The 17878-nt window shown below is 40.0% G+C and overlaps 1 protein-coding gene across 1 annotated transcript in view; it reads right to left on the reverse strand.

Moving 5' to 3' along the window:
* The window catches only part of phip (pleckstrin homology domain interacting protein), a 39267-nt gene extending 24809 nt beyond the window's left edge, over nt 1–14458 (reverse strand). Inside the window, exons 1-13 of the mRNA XM_069514680.1 lie at nt 14202–14458; nt 14021–14079; nt 13904–13933; nt 13687–13746; nt 10265–10415; nt 9943–10041; nt 9504–9664; nt 4505–4726; nt 3042–3142; nt 2553–2623; nt 1982–2082; nt 1388–1428; nt 817–915 (exon numbers count right to left, since the gene is read on the reverse strand). Coding sequence (XP_069370781.1) covers nt 817–915; nt 1388–1428; nt 1982–2082; nt 2553–2623; nt 3042–3142; nt 4505–4726; nt 9504–9664; nt 9943–10041; nt 10265–10415; nt 13687–13746; nt 13904–13933; nt 14021–14079; nt 14202–14343 — 1337 coding nt within the window. The 5' untranslated portion in view covers nt 14344–14458. The remainder of the gene's footprint in view (nt 1–816; nt 916–1387; nt 1429–1981; nt 2083–2552; nt 2624–3041; nt 3143–4504; nt 4727–9503; nt 9665–9942; nt 10042–10264; nt 10416–13686; nt 13747–13903; nt 13934–14020; nt 14080–14201) is intronic.
* Nucleotides 14459–17878: the final 3420 nt, after the last annotated feature.

Raw genomic sequence — 17878 nt, forward strand, 5'->3', positions numbered from 1 at the left:
CATTTGAACCCAGATGATGGCTGATTTTCTGAAATTGCCTCTAAAATGGCATGTATCCTAAAATTAAAATTTCATTCTCATTATATAATGACTTTATTGTTGATATCTTAGAATTTGTTTCCACTTTAAGTGGCCCTCATAGTCCAAGGTAATATTCAAAATATTTCTATTTCAAAAAGATAATATTTTCTTGTGCTTAGATTTTCTGTACTTTCTGTCTTCCTAGATGAGACAGGTATTTGTGTGCCTGAAGACTAAAATCCCTGTTTTTTAGATAACCAGGTTATCTGCATTTATTATCATTGTTGGATGTTCATTGAGTTCATTCTCGCACTACAAGATTTACATAGCATGTTGGTGTCTTTTCCATTTTTTCAGTCAGTGATGCCTGCAGTAAATCTATAGTCTGTCTGGAAGCTATCAGGTAATCAATCACTTTCACACTACGTGCCACAGGTGTGAATATACTGTTTTTTATAACTCGTATATTTATGCTCTGTAAATTATTAAATTATAATCTCACCCAATTCTGAATAAATTAATTCACATGTAATTGAAAGAAAAACGTTTGGCTGGTGGCACAAATGGATTTAAATCTCATGTAACTATTGCTAAATGAATGTTTTTACTTCCAAGCAATGCGTTCAACGGGGATTCCTGGAATACAATGGGTCTGGGAGTCTTTGATTGATTTCTGTAAAAACTTCGCCTGACATTGTAACCCGCAGGACCATCCCAGCCCACAGCTCTGTGCTCCAAGCAAAACAGCACTGGTGGAAGAGCCACACTCTGACACACACACACACTCACACGTACCCGGGTAATTTGGTCTGCATGTCCAGCAGAATGCTTCTCCAGCCCTGAGGCTGCAGCTGCCAGATTCGTGCTGTACCATCCCTGCTGCCGCTCACAAACCTACAACACACACACACACAGATTTGTGAAAACATAATCATGCAGCAAATAAACTGTAAAAATAACACTTAGTTCTATTTTAGCTTTCTGCTGTACAATGGCTGCTTTCATCTGCACACATCAGTGTACACTAATTGTACGCTCCCTCCCCTCCACTGCTCCCCTCTGCATAGACACTACCTCCCTCACTGCTGAGATTACAGCAGCCCACGGGAATTAAAGCTGAGCTTGTTTTTCTGCAAACTCCACACAGGCACACAGATTTACACCCAGTGAGTGCCTGATATATTCAAGCGTATTTGTGTGTAACTGTGAGGGAGAGAACATGTATTGGAGCATGTAGCGGTTAGTAAGTAACAGTGGTATTTCTGCTGATCAGTCAAGTTACATTATTACACCCTGAGGTTCCATAAAAACAAATTACCGCTACAACTATGAGGCTCACGCAAACGCACATCCTGTGTAAACTTACCTGTCACTGCAGTGTGAAAACTGGATGCTGTCAACTTTGTCCTAGGTGAGAAAAAAAACAAGAAAAAAGTCAAAACAAGAAATTTCACTTTGATTGTGAATTACAAATAAATGTCTTTTTACAAGCTTTTTGAAAGTAAGTAAGTAGATCTTGGGTTTGTCTGTTTTTTCATTAGAATTAATTTGCACAATTACATTATAATATAGCATGTATTTTGTGTACATATACAAATATATGTATATAATTTTGTTCAGATCATTTTGTTTCATCTTTTTGTATTATTTGTTTGTATATCTATATAATGGATTTCTGTAACCTCCTTCATAATAAATGTAAAAGACATAAATTAATACAAATGTGGTGACTAAAAAAGAGAAACCTGATGACTGATGAATCAATAACAAAATCATGTTTTTATCATTTTGTACACCACAATTTTAAAAACAAAAACCGGTTGATAACAAATTGACACAACAAAGCTTTAAACATACGTTTTAAATTAAACTTGTTGATTAATAAGTCATCACTATGTATTTTTAAGCATCTTACTTTGACATACAATTTCATAAAAACAAAGTTTTTCCATTGACTCACTGTGTGCGACTCCAGTTCAGAGATCTTCTCTGGCTGGCCTGAACCAAAGTAGTACACCCTGATGATGTGATCCGTGCTTCCTGTGGCGAGGAACATCCCACCTGGATACACACACAGAAGTTTTGTTAGGCTATTGCACACATGCATTAATTTACAATTCTTAGCTTCGTTTCTGTTTAATGCCTGTGGCTCAGTGGCATCAAAGAGACCAAACATTCCAGCATTTTATTATATTTAATGGATTTAAGATTCATAAAAGAATACACAATAGTTATTATATACCTCAAGGATGAGTAGCAGCAATTTGTCTTGTATTTTCAAGGGCAAACTCTGCAGAGCTGGTAGCCATTTATCAGATGTTCAAGGTCGATAACATCTCAAGACATAAATACACCCTCACCAACTGGGAAGGACACTTATTCCACATTTACTGACAAGCAGCACACAACACTCGAGTATGGCTCTTCAGTTAAACTGGTCTAATTGTCCACTTTTGTTTAACTTCTGCTTCCCCCTGTGCTGCTGTTGTGTGGAGGCATGTGTGGTGAAAATCAGAGTGTGTTGTGTTCACCTGCACTGAAGGAGGAGCAGATCATCTGGACACCAGGCCTGGAACGCTCCGTGAATTTACTGGGTCTCTGGCTGCACATGCACATGTAGAACAGAAACAGAGTAATCAGAAAATGTTGTTTACATTGCAGTGTCTTATTCAGGCTTTTGTTTTAATCAGTGTAACATTGGAATATCAGTGTCCATGTAGACGTAGCCACTGTTATTACTTGTCATATTAAGTAAATTTACACACTGGATGTTGTGGCAAGACGTCAGAGTCAAATCCAACATAAACAGAAAGTAGAAAGTGAAAGTAGCAAAGTGTAAAAACAACATCCAAAGTCCATGCACACTTTAAATCAATACAACACTAAATAATGTACTGAATACACAGGATAATAACGTTTTTCACCAAGTCACAAACATGCATAACAAATATGTAATTTCGAAAGGTGTGAATAGCATTTGTACAGGTGAGACTTTGTGAATCTACGTTTGTGTTTCTCACCAAAACTTGAGCGTGCGTGCATCCCACTGCCAGAAACAGATGGTTCCGTCAGCTCCGGTGGAGGACAGGTAACGCTTGGAGCCACAACAGAGAGGAGAAAACTGCAAACACAACCAATGAGAGGTTACAGCCCATCATTGTCGACACTCTAATGATGTTCCAAACACTACAGCAAAAAAAGGACAACTAACCCACATGGGCTTAAAAAGCATTTTTAAGGATGTAGAAAGACGGAGATAGAGAGAGAGAGGACATAGAGAGGCCATTTTAAACTGTGAGTGATTAAACAGCATAAATTCACAGGACAAGGCTGACTATGTTTTGACAAGTCCCATAAAAAGACCAAAACTAACAACCAATCCTAATGGTCCCTGTTAAAAGGTTGTGTTACAGGTATAACATAATTTTATATAAATTAACAGGTACAGGCTCAGATAAAAAAGGAAATGAACATGTGAGGCAGCAGGTGAGGACTTAAGTATGTTTTTTCCTGGAGAAATTAGAAATTAAAATGATGCAGTATTTTTAACATCTAAATCGGCTTATATGAAGCCTCGTCAGCCACAAGGATTTGTTTTTATTTTTTCAAAGCCTATGACACCTCTGACCACCTCTGCTCAACTCTGTCACTCCAGACAGCAAACTAGTCCATCAACGTGGATGCCATAAAGACAAATATAGCCAGTGGTGAATACGTTTTCAGTGGCTTTGCAGCTTGTAAAATGCTTTTGATAGCCACAAGCTAAGCACGTTGTCGGTGAGGAACCCCATTAACACTTGTAGGTGCTGCGAACATATGTGTTTAATCAAGGGGGACCGGTCGGGTCAACAGGTTAACAGGTCCAGACAGGTTCAGATTTGACTTGGAGATAAATAGGGGTAATGTGTCGGGTCTGGTGCGGAGCTTGGTGGGTGGAGGTTTGCAATAATGAACCTGAACAAGGATATAAACTAACAACTACATTCCCCATGTATCTCAGGAGTGGCTTAATCTTCAAAAGACGAATGCTGATTAATACATTAAACCAATGACCGGTTTTGTTTTAAAAGGAATTTTGACAATAAACAACACCAGCCTTATCCATTAACGACATACACAATCTTTTAACACCATTATGTTCATATATGGCACAGTAGTCTGCTCCGAGAAATGATACTGGATATCAGCCAGTCATTCCATCAATCGTCCATATGTTGGAGTTATGCTCTTCATCTACGTAATATGCAAAAGTGACCGTGGACTGCAGTAAAGTTTCATATGCTCATAATCTAAAAAAGTGGCTCTCTATTCTACAAAGATCATTTGGCAGCATAATATTAACCAACATGCAAAATGCTGACATGAGAGCATGAGTGCAGGCATTTAAGAATGGCATCAAGAGCTTTCAGATCTTTTTGTACAAAGGAAACACACACACAGATAAGCACGCGTGTAAAACCACATCCTCTGTCAATAGTCATACCTGTAGTGAGGTGATAGATGCTGCATGCCCCTCCAGGACAGCCAAAGGGGCACAGGTCTGTAAGCACCACACTCTGATGGTCTTGTCACAGGAACCTGCGGCGATCATGGTGTTCTCGTAGCTCACAGCCATGTCGGAGATCTCGGCGGCGTGGCCCCGCAGCGTCGACAGCAAGCGTCCATTGTCTGTTCCCCAGATCTTCACAAGGCAGTCGTCTGAGCCCTGGGAAAGATTATTAATGATATTTATTAGTATTTTTAATAGTTTGAGATGTGGCTTGTCTGCTTCTGAAACACACTTCTTGTAAGACGGATGAAAGCATGTTAAGTTCAAAAAGACTTTTGAAATCGGAGCAAGCTGCAGCTCAAGGCTGCAGATTAGGAATCTGAACACAAACACAACAGAGAATAAGACTTTTCAGATACACAAATAGATTTACAAATAAATAAATATAGATAAATAGTGTGTATCTGCGGTGCCACAAGAAAGAACAACAGACATATGGGGGCACCAGATAATCAAACCATTAGACTGATTTGATTAATACCAGTAAAGGGAGTTACACTGTCATGTAAACACCTTCACTACATTATCTAATAAGTAACACTAGAATGGCACTCAGTAGAGCACATACCTCCACTAAGGCCCTGGTCCTCCTTAAATTCTGTCAAGTTCCACCAAATTTCATACACTCCTATATCTTCTATCAATCTAATAATTCCAGAAATCTATCTCTGTCTCTCTGTGCGACGCACATTTCAAGAACCATTCATCTTATCTTGACATAAGACCAAGGAAGTGCATTGTCAAATGTGGTGCGATTTGTACACATGAAGCGTTCACTATTAATAAACACCAGTGCTTTGTAACAGCAGTAACTGGGAATCATCAAAGAAAGTGCTGGTGTCGCTCATGACAACAGGAACTGTGTTCTGCATTTGAGCTTCACCGAACTTCAAATATACAAGTTAACAGCTCTTTGTGCAGTGGCAGTGGCGCAGCTTCAGGGTCCTGCAGCCAGTCTTTACCTGCCACAGCTCAATTACTGCAGGGGACTTTTAAAGTTTTAGAGAGAAAGATGTAACCAGCATCACCACAGGCCAGGCAAACAGCCCATTCCAACAGGCAGGTTAACAATGCATTTGCCAGTCCCCCAAATGTGCCTGATTTCTTTCATCAAGATCCAGGAATTATTCCCCTGAAAAACCTCTTGCAATCTCGCAATGTTAAAGAAAGTAATCAAATATGTTTCTGTTTCCTGGTAATTGATCCAGTAGTTTATACAACACTAATGAAAACATAACCTCCATAGCAGAGGTAATTAGCAGGCAAATCACTACCATAGTGTGAGTATATTGTGTTTTATTCCATGCATGAATTTACAAGGATCCAAACTTAAGACACAAAGTCATATTTCAATACAAAATGAGTCACTCAGCTCATCTGTGATGGAAAATTAAATTAAATACATTAACTATTTAAAATAACACCACATACTTAGACTGTTTTATATTCAAATTCTCCCTATTGGCTTGAATACAGGATACAAATTACATAAGTTTGGTTTATCTGGGAATCAAAGTCTTCCAACCACGTAAATGTTTCATCAACCTCTGACCTTCATTTAGTTTTTCACAATGAGGAGTTACTGCACACTAAATGTCTCATCAATTTAATCTCACACACACAGACACACGCAGACACACACAGACACACACAGACACACACAGACACACACACACATCAGAAAAAGCCAACCGTTTGACTCGCTACCCTGAAACCCCAAAAAGATATTTTTCACACTGCTGAGAGACAGACAGACCAGTGCAGAGCTACACTGAAGAAGATAAGAGTCATCTCAAACTGTAGAGAAAGACTATTGTGTATTGGCGGAGAAACTCACAAGATGTCTCATTTTCGACAAAAGCTGTTGTGGGCTTCTAGCAATAAGGACATTTTAGAGGAGAAGTCATCTCAGTAGAATATTTATATTTAGTAATAAGTCATGAAAAGCAAATCCAAGATGCTCAAGATCAAATAAACATAAATAGAAAACAGCCATAAGGGACTCAGAGTAGAGAAGTGGTGATCCAGTTCACCAGGGGTTAAAGTGTTTGTGATTCTACAGAACCATCGGTGTCTTGATTAATATCTTAAAATAACTTCTCAAACCAACAGGTAACAACTATCAAGTAGCGTCACCAGAGTGTTATTTTATCATGATTAAAATTATATTAAATTTTTTAACACTCACACACATGCATAAACACACACAATAGGCTGCCAGTTTGTAGCCAGGAGGCAGTATCTGGAAAATAATTTCCTTTTTATCATTTTATGATTGACGTTTGACCCTTCACACATTTTTTTGTCAGTGAAAGGTGTACAGAGGGACGGTTTTTGTAGCAAACAAGTTTGACATGTTTCCTCCTTTGGCAGCCACTTTGCATCCACATTTTTTCCAAACTGGATATCTGTCATCCAAGACAACCCCCATGTTGTTTTTTGGACTACCCAAAGTAAACAGAGTACCACTGCAACCCTACAACACTAGAAACAGAAAGGAGCCTTACAGCTTTAAAAAAAATCCATAAATGTGCAAAAACTTTCTATCAAAATCAATAGTTTCTGACAAATCAAAGGATCTGGCTCTAATAAGACCATCAGCTTAGATTACAGTTATTTGGTCACAGACCATGCCAACACATGCACCCTTTTATATCTCCAAAATTTTTGAAAAACAGGCCATGCTTTCTGCAGCATTCTTTTTTTTAAGCGTGACTAGAACTGTAATTTTGTGGACTGATTACAACAACAAGCAATTCAGAGAATTCAAGGACAAACTAAGGATGGGACAAGATGGGCAAAAACTGACGTGGTCAAATGAGAGCCAGGCATGAAAGGTGCATGATATGGAAAAGATAAAGACATGACAGCAACTTTCCTTGTTGCTTTGAATGTGAAGTTGTGTTAGCTTCTGTCACCAGGACAAATAATCCACAACAGCTCTAATTTGTCCTTTCACTGTGGCCGTGATAATGAGCTCCAAGCCATTTCTAAAGCTATATTACTCAAATCAATATGGCTATTTGCCAATCAATTGTTTAAGCAAACCTATATGCATTGATCACACATGATCACAGATAATGTTTCAGCTAAACTACATAATCAATTACCAACCATGGCCACTGCAGCAAAGCCTGATGGAAGAGATCCAAAAATAAAGAAAATATATAAATAAAAATGATCTTGTGATGAAAGGAGACAGCGAGAAAGGGAGAGAGAAAAAAATGAACTGAGAGGAGAGAAAAAAAGGGAAGGAGAGAAAGTGAGGGAGACTAAGAACGAATTTTAATTCTGGCACTTAGCCAGCGCCTCAGAGGAAACATTTTCTCCAGTTATGATGAGAAATAGCAAAGAGAAGAAGAGGAGGAGGGGAGAGAGAGAGAGAGGAACAAAGGAAAGGCGGCGCAGAAAAAGGCAAGGGGGAGAGGAAAAAGAAACAGAGATAAAGAGAAAAGAGAGACAGAGAGTCAATCGACCCCCCCCCCACCACACTCCCTCTCAGCAGACAGCCATTTTTAGAGATTTAAGAAGTGAAAGCTGAAAATGGTGTATAGCAGCAGGCAGTGTCTGACTGGAGAACCCAAACAGAAGGAGTGAAACATTAAATCAAGATTATCTCCTTGTTGATTTAATATTTAATACGATGCTTGTTCCGTTTCACAAACAGGAGCGGGAAAAAAGGAAATACAGCGAAACCAGAGGCATCCAGAGGACAAAGGTCAGCTCCCCCCACTTTCCGTTCCTTAAAACACGATCATTATCATAAAGTTATTCGAACTTTCCTCTTCTGCAGGCTAAGATCAGTTATAGCTGTGAGTCATTGAGTAAAAGTGTCTCCACCCGTGTGAGGTAAACATTAATTACGTGATGCTGGAGCTGTTACAACACCGACTACAGGTGCTTGGTCATCTTGGTAAGCAAAGGACAGCTTGTAACAATCAGTCGCGTACACATAACGCACAAGAGGTGAGTCTAAACAAACACAGAGCCCATCGCACAACAGTGTCAGAGAAGTCACTTTTGAACAGGCAGAACACAAAGAAGCCCCTTTTCCACTGGTCAAAAAACCCACTAACATCTGGCTTTTGTCTGCGATGGGAAAGGATACAATCAGCATTCTCTCCCGGGTCAAATGACTCTGCAGTAGACACAGGTTTTTATCGGCTCTAACTCCAAATGGCAGTGATGGAAACAAAACACCTGGGTAAACACTTCCTCTCCTTCTTTATTTTGACAGTCTAAGCGCAAAATTATGATGCAAATTGAACTTGTGTGCGTTGGCGCACAAAAACCCATGCACGTTGAAGACGGAAGACTTTCTCCATGTCTCATTCATTCACAATTCTCTTTCACTCTTTCTAATCAGCTGACTGTTGGATGTCTACTGTAATCAAATCAGATTTTGCCAGGATCTCCTTCAGCCAATCGTGTCGTTGCTGTCAAACTTTAAATCTGTTCTTCTCTCTGTCACCGTCATGAGTTATTTGCTGTGAACCCCCTCTTTCTCACTCACCCCCAGTCTCCATATCCAGAGCCCACCACTAGTGTCTAGACCCCAGAAGGTTTCCTGTGCTACTTAATGACATCACGAGGGGTGTCATTTATATCACATCATTTTCTTTTCTTATTGTGCATACATGGCAATAAATGTGTTCATTCTCAAAATGGTGTCTCTCCTGACTGAAATAGTTTTTTACATCTTGGGAACAACGTGCAACCACATTTTTTTCTTATTATTTTGCAATATGCAACATTGTTTGGCATTTGTGATGTCAAACATGACTCAGAGAAAAATAGAAAGCCAAACTTCTCTACTGGCAATAAGAAAGGAGTCAATCATTTAAAAACCTGTGTATACCTGCTAATTTTGGTGTGTAAGAGGTAAGGTGCGTCACACCAGCACACACGCCAGCGTAAAAACCTGCAGCCTTACCGTGAAGATGCGTCTTCCTGTCCTGTCGAAGGTGACGCAGTACACGGACGACAGGTGTCCCAGGATCCTCTTGTGCATCTTCATGTGCTGGTACACAGCAGTGGGCACCAGCTGCCGGAGACGGTAGGATCCGTTTAATCGACGGCCGAAGCTTGTCTCCACTGGACGCCAAGAGAAGATAAGTACACCAATGATACATTAAAAAAGGACAGTGTCAAATGAGTGAAAAACTTTGTTTAATGGAAGTAAAAGAGAATCAGCAAAGACACACTGAACACACTTAGGAGGCAAATGCTGCTGTCAGATGAGACCTTAGCAAGCAAAGATACAGTATAATGTAGTATGTAAAGAAGTGACAAACAGGAGTTAAAGCAAACAAAGATTAAAGAAAATGGATGAATGTTATTTTTTCTATTATTAAATGAAAGGGTTTTCTTACCAATATTAGGTGGGCTTCCATAGATAATTGGCGGCTCCGGTGGTCGTCCGCAGTGAAGGGCAGCCAGTGCTGAGCCCTTCCACACAACATGCTTGCAACCTGGAGAGAGGTGGTCATTGAAAACACACATTATACTGATTCTGATATGTCTTATAGCCTGTGGGATCTTTTCCGTATAAAGCTCCACTTGGATTTTCCTTCGCACATGAAAGTTTTTGTTAGTCTATTCAAATATGTGGTAAGATAACATCTGACTGGGGGGGGGTTTACATGTGTGTTTGTGAAAGCCTCTCAGGTGCACATGCACTGTTTAGATGCTTACTCTTGCTGGTGCGGAGCAGATTCTGCCTGCCGGCTCCCAGCAGGCTGATGAGTCCGGGAACACTGGCAGGGACCTCCCCCTCCAGCAGCGGACAAACTCTAGAGCAGACCTGCAGCAGGTGGTCTGGACTGATGTGTCGGTAGAGCTTCACCTGAGCACAAACATAAATGTGTCATAGTTTGGAGCAAAATCCCCAGTCAGTGGTGAGCAAGACAGTGTTTTAAAAAAAGGGAAACTAAAATAAATGTGTACAAGCTACATGCCACCAAACTCTTACAGCTCTATAAATTTTTTGTCACTCACCAGTGACTCTGACAGAAAGTGTCAAGGAATAGAAAAGTTCCCAATAAGAATTAACATGATGCCACATAATTACACTAAATCTGAAAATAGAAAAAAAACAGTATTTCACTCGGTGTTAACTAAAAATAAAATGCTGGCTAGCACAAAAAAAAATTGGTAAACTACATTTTATCCAGCACAGAATTAAAAAAATTACAAATAATAATATACAGTGCAGAGGGAGGCAGGGAACCCAGCAGGCTTGTTTTCAACCTCCATCTAAATATTTTTTAAATTTCAGAAAATTTGAAAAACACAAAATTAACATGAAGAAAATAATATGACTAAGTATGAGAGTCAGCAAATTAACCATAATATGTATAGCCTAATAGCAGCATTGGTATCAATATAAAAGCAAAAGATGTGTGTACAGGATTAGTGTGCAGATGCATTCAAATGTTCTCCTGAGAGTGTGTGGGGGTATCATTTTGTACACATGCATTGAATGCTGAGCAATAGTAATCAATAGTCTCCCTCTATAGTTTAGGACTTACAAGTAACTGTGACCTTTACAAACAAAAGGATTCATTTACAGACTTGATTACATTTATTTTTAAATACTAAATAGCATTTTTTTCCAGCATTTAAAAAGAAGCAACAGGAAAAGAAGCGAGGTCACAACCTTTTTTCAATACAAATAAACTGAATAAGAACAAAATATTATAAATAAATAAAATTTAAACTGTGACTGGAAGAAAAGCTGACATTCAGTAATTCAAGTGTTTAGTTTGTCTTTTAAATGTACATGGACACGGTTTAACAACAGTGCAGTGCAGCAGCAGCAGCAGAGGAGGGGGGCGTGGCACGCAACATAAGCATGGAGCAGAATGAAAGAAACACTGTTATAAAACAGAGTGAGTGTGTGTCTGACACTCGGGACACTTCTGCATGGCTGACTTCTGAAGAAAGTCACGGCCAGAGTGACTGGGGTGGCACAGGATGAGAGAGACAGACATATTAATTTTATTACTATCATTATTATTTGTATTATTATGTTACTAATATTACTATTTAAAATGTAATGATTTAAATTAGACAGGTGGAAGTCAGCTTTGTTTCTGACATATCTGATTTATATATCTGAACTGGGTCAAATAAGCCTGAAATTAAACAATTAGTCCTCTCTTACACACACACACACACACACACACACACACACACACACATTTTATCCAATCCTTTATCTGAGCAGTAACACACACACACTTACACACATACAATTAATGACCCCTTAATTGCTTTCAACATCCTTGCTGGTTCAGAGACGTGATCGGTGTTTCTAATCACATATCAGCACACACACCTCTCTCAGGTACATACACAGCCATGACAAACACACACACACATCACCAGAGTAATGTGCAACAACAATTTGCTCCATTTTACTTGCTTCAGAAGGGGTAATAGATAACACACATCCAATCCAACATTCCCCAACCCCCTCTCAAGCCACAACAACAGCACCACCAGAAAGCACATGGTCCTACACACACCGTTACAACTATCACCTCACATTTCTATACACTGTTTTAAAATCCACATATTTCATCTAAAATCGTATTTTCTGTTACATAGATTTATAACACCAAAAATCGAAAATTGTGAAATTTGCTAATAATTAATATTCAAATTAATTGATTACTATTAATATACTGATGGTCATAATGATGACAGTTTTGTGTGTCATTCAGAAATAGGCCTACATTTGCGTGTGTATTGTGCTCCTGCTCGGTTTTACATGCAAAATGAAAATAATCATATATCTAATTAAACTACCTTAATTAATTAGCCACAATTATTGGAGGTTAATTATTACAATATCACGGATTCCTCCTGGCTGCCCAGCCCCCTTCTGTGCCAGCCCGAAATATATAACCCCACACAAGCTCACACGCAACCGCTGCAGCCTCCAAACTCTCCCTTTCGATTATTTTCTTAAAATTGGTTCTAATAATTAAAAATAAAAAATACACTGCAGTATTTTTTCTAATAGAGGGAATTACGCACAATAGACAGGAGGCAGGCTGAACGGCTGGGGATGGGAGGAGGAGGAGGAGTGAGTCAAGCAGGAAGAGAGAGAGAGAGAGAGAGAGAAAGAGAGAGAAACACACAGGCAGAAAGACACTGTCGATCATTTCTTAAACGTATAGATGTACATCAACACACTGCAAGCAATGTTCATCTGTCTGCCTTTTTGGATGTAGGAGGGAAAATCCATGAAAATGTAGGTCTGTGCGGATTAAATAGGCCATATGTGGTTATCTTTATATGAGTGTAATAATTAAACTAAATAAATAGCAAAACCAACATGGGAAACTATATTTTACACAGGCTGAGGGATAAATATATATGCGATGGTTAATTCTCTCCACGCCCCCATGCGTAAAAATGAGCTTTGAGACGAGCCCCGTTTGTTTACATGACAATTAGCAGCGTCAATTACAACACATCAGCTCTACGTTACCTCGCATCCTCACATCAGCGGCTCTCCCTGAGCTCTCCCATCCGATCTAAACACCTCAAAACACCCCATCTCCAAAGAAACACAGCAGCAGCAGCTCTCCAAGAAGGGACTCCACGACAGATCATCCTCATGCAAACAGCAGCTGCAGCCTCACTGCACATGCTGTTGATATTCTCCTCCAAGAAAAAAAAAAACACCACACAAAGTCCTGTTTTCTAACTCTTTGCCCCCCTGTGTGTTTTCAGCCCATGCACACAAATGATCAGGACAAGAGCGCCTCCATCTCTTCTCCTCTCTCTGGCTTGTGGCGCAGGGAGTCCCTCCTCCGGATCCTGGCGCTCCTTACACCACAACACTCATGACGTATCACACATTTCACACAACACACTTTGCACACGCACAACTATCACAACCTTTGGGGTATGCATGGCAAAAACTTCGTGCACATGACTCTGGGACCCTTCTGTGCAACCTCCCCCTTACACTTGCAGCCAGCTCACCCTGCAAAGACCTACACTTCTTCTTCTTCCTCCACCACCTGATTTAAAAATTGCGGGAAATTCAATTTCTATTTTGCTCTCTAAAAACTTTTTCCTCCGTTATAGAGCAGCCTTACCAAATTTTCGTAGGTCCCGGGGTGCTCCTGCCCCGTCCAGTCCAGTCTTTTGGGCAGCAGCTGGGGTGGAAACACAGTTATGAGTGCGATCGTCCGGTTCGTAAATGTGTCGTGTGATATTTTTGCGAGGAATAAACGAGAAATGAAGAGGAACAGCAACATGACAAAGTACAGTGCAGGGGAGGACGCATCTCTCCCCGCGCTGCTGGCTGCTTACCTCCTTCTCCTCCACCTCCCTGATCAGGGTCTGAAAACAGCACACAAATACACAAATCACACCCCCGTGACAATGTCGGACATGTTATAAATGATCCTAAAAGGCGAAAACACCAACCTCGGCCGCTTTCTGACACGGTCCAGCCTCTAGAAACCGGGCTATTAGGAAGTACAGCTCTGGTGTGGAGGGAGAAGAAGAGGACGGGGAGCTGCGTTAGAAGAGGGCGCCGAGGAAATTGGAGGAGGAGGGGGAATTAAAAACCAACCGTGACACGTTGTTTGCGATCTCCTCTACTCACCAGAAGTCAACTGCGCGGTGTGTGTACTGTCTGAAGCCATTTTGGTGTTGTTTGCCAGGGCAGCGCCGGAGCCTGTGCGCTGGGTCTCGGTGGCTGCCCTGTAGCTGTCACTGTTTATCCACCAGGAAGAGGCTGCCTCCATTCAGCTGCGCTCTCACCGAGTCCCGGCTGTGCGTCGAGCCGTGCCTCCGCCGAGCGGCAACTAGTGCGCGCTGTGCGAGCTAGCCCAGCGAGACAACCCCGGTTTTCTTCTCAAAAATAACCCACCGCCATCGCACCCACGCGTTCACTGTGCCTCTTTGTGAATTTTAGCGGCGGTCAGCCCCTCGCTGGACCCATATTTACCTAAATTCCCCCTCCCCCTCAAACGAAAAAGCGCAAGCCCTCTGCGGAGGAACACGCGTTGTGTGTGTGTGTGAGTGCTCCGCGTGTGGAGGGGAGGTAGAAATGGCAGCCTGCTAAAGGAGCGTACACGCTGCTGCTGCTGCTGCAGAATGGCCGCTGCTTCACATCTGGACATTTCACACGTTTAATAATTACACTCATATCTGCACACACTTCATTTAGCCGCGGGTTGACGCGAGGCTAATTTCGCCGGCCTCCATTTCCTGTGTTTTTTAGACGCGGATGTCAAACATGGCTCCTGCTCTGAGGGGGATCCATAAGCGACCTCACCGTCTCAGCTCTGTTTCTTTATTTAATAACACGCCAATCCGTGCTTATTCTCCGTGTCCTCGCTTTACTCTGTGGTTATTAGTGTGTGACAAGACGTGTTTATCGCTAACACACCCACTCCTCTCGGTCTGGGAGCCGTTCGGTGGGGAAGTCGTCCATTTCTCCTCCAAATACTGCCAGGCAGTAAAATGGGGGAAGGGTTGGAGAAGAAGGGGAATGCAGCTTAATGAATGAAACCTCGTGAGTTACAGGGATTTAATGGCAACGAGGCATTTAAACGAGATGGTCTATCAAGGATCATGACAGAGGAAATGGTGACATGGCAGCCCACTTCCTCTGAGGTCCACAAGACACATTTCGATCAAGTAGCACTAATGTTATTTTTTTTGGACAATCAAATGATATTATCATTTTATTAATAATGTGAAGGAGGTATATGTCTTTAAACAACCATTTTTCAAAGCATTTGACCAACTTAAAATGATTAGAATCTCTTACTGACCCAGACTGCTTTTTTTTGAAGGAAGACACAATTAATAATATTGTAATTAATGATTGCCATTATAATATTAGCACAATCTATTAAATTCTAAAATTAGATTAATCAACCTCACATTTAATTAATGTGGTCTGTAACACTTCACTTCAGTTTTTCCATAGATTAAAAAAAGAATTAAAAAGCCCAGGAGCTTACTTTATCACTGATCCTCTAGAATAACACTCAACTCATCACAAGCAGGGGGAAAAAATACAACCAACATATATATAGCAAATAATTATTAAAGGTGACTCGACATTCATGTTTTTTTTGTCACGAAAATTTTAATTAAAAAATATAGATGGAAGATACATAGTAGTGTGTAACAATTGCCTGTTAAATCTGCTCTGGGAAGCACTCGCTTTCAAATTTGTGAGCAGATTATTCCACAATACAGCTACACTGTAGAGAAATGTATCTGCCGATTAGACTATTCTCAAGGTATCTCTATAGCTTTGTCATTTGGCGGTGAAAATTAAATATTGTAGGTACCATCCATCTAAACAAGTTTTAAGTGAGCAACATGTTACTGCGATTGGTTATTTTCTGCACCATCAACCAAGCTTTTTGAAATGTGCAGGAACAAGATGTGTTAATGTGGATGGACTTTTAATAAAACCCTTATAAATTAATTTTAGGCCTTTCACGTGTTTTGTTAAGAAGTGGCATGGCCGAGTAATCAATATGAATTGAGCACCAGTAAATTGAGCTGTTGAGAAAGGTGGCTTTCCGTGGTGTAATTCTTTGATTTTTGTCTGTGACAGCTTACAGTTGTATTTATATTTTCACCTGTTAGAGACTTATCTTCAAATGCAGCCAAAATAAATAATATTGTCTTTAGAATTTATGTGGACCTCTCCGACTTTGATCAATCTGGTGACCTTATGTATTTTAGAAACAAAAGTAATATTCAGTTTTAATGTATGGACATTATCATCATCAGGAGTGTCTTCAACATCTGTTTTGCCTTTAAATGCTACCCTTAACTGATCGTTACTGAATGGTCAGCACATAAAAGATAATATATAATAAAATAATGTAAAATATGATTAGAATAATATAATGTAAGGGCCCAATATACTACCATGCAGTACCCCATCCCAGGATACTTGACTCTGAAAGGGTCCCGTTAGATGAATCATTTGTTTACAATTTCACAGAATGGGCCCAATTCAGGTTAAGTCCACTGAAACCCATTGCATCCGTCATGACCATACCAAAACTTCCCTCCATCCACTTCTCTTAAAAGTCTGATGAATATACAGTAAGCATGTTTCCGCAGAATTATTTATGTTTTGGCTCGTATCACATTTGGTAAAGAAACCACTGGAAACAGGCCAGTTTGAAGCTGAAAAGATGGTAAAGATAAAAAAAAAGGAAATTGACAGATGACAGACCGATTCTCGGGCTCTGTCATTTTTTAAAATGAGCTCTGCGGTAAAATAAAGTAACAATTTTCTGACTTTAATACAGATTTAAACTTTTTTCCTGCTGACACACACATCACTTAATGCTTACTGCTCCTCTCATACAGAACTTTAATTCAGTTCATTTTAAGACGCAACAAGATATTAAAAAAGGCTTTTCTATATATGCATCATACATGTCACCATGTGTCTTGTTTTGATAAGGTGACAGTTGATCCATGCATCGTAGCAAAAATCATTACCGGTGCTGTGTCCAATATAATTATTATTATTAATATATATTATTTACATTGTTGTATGTTTTGCTTTGTATTTATGGGTTAATTTGTCAGTTACACCCATTAATAACACAGATATTATAACAGAGAGACAGAAAGTCTACAGATGATGGAAGCAGAAGGCATATTCTGCTTTGTCCACGTTCACTTGAGTTTTCTGACCTTCCACTTCAAAACTTTCAACTTAAGTTAACTGTGCTGAATGTGCTCATATCACGTAGAGCTGAATTTGTCACTTTCTTCAATGGAGTTAATTTAAGGTGTAATCATAAATATAACTGACAAACAAAAATGCCCCTTATTGATATTGTTAATGCACAGTGAAAGTTCAATACTTGTACAGCAGCCTTCCAGTTGATGGGGAGTTGGACACCTGTAGCTGTAGAAGCGTCAATGGACAGATTCTCTTGCCTTTAGTCCATTTTACAATCTGTAATCCATACTTCACACATTTTATGGCTTGAAGAAATAATAAACACTTGTGTGGAATAGGTCCAGGGCTGATATTTTTGTTAGTGCCCCAGCACTCTCTTCCATTTTACCTTTCATCCTGACTCATTGTCAGTATAGTTGTTATTGTGCTGACAGACGTGGCCACAGGGAGGCAATCTCACTCTGTAGCACTCAGCTTAGCAGGGGGGCATGAAGGAGTCAAAGGTTATGAGTACTCAGGGGAAGTGTCAGCCACAACTTTGCCTCCTGTAACCATGATAGAAATTTACTAACTATTAGTAACCAGATCAAATTATAGAGAACTTA

This window comes from Paralichthys olivaceus, chromosome 19 (genome assembly GCF_024713975.1).
Source record: "Paralichthys olivaceus isolate ysfri-2021 chromosome 19, ASM2471397v2, whole genome shotgun sequence".
Lineage (NCBI taxonomy): Eukaryota > Metazoa > Chordata > Actinopteri > Pleuronectiformes > Paralichthyidae > Paralichthys > Paralichthys olivaceus.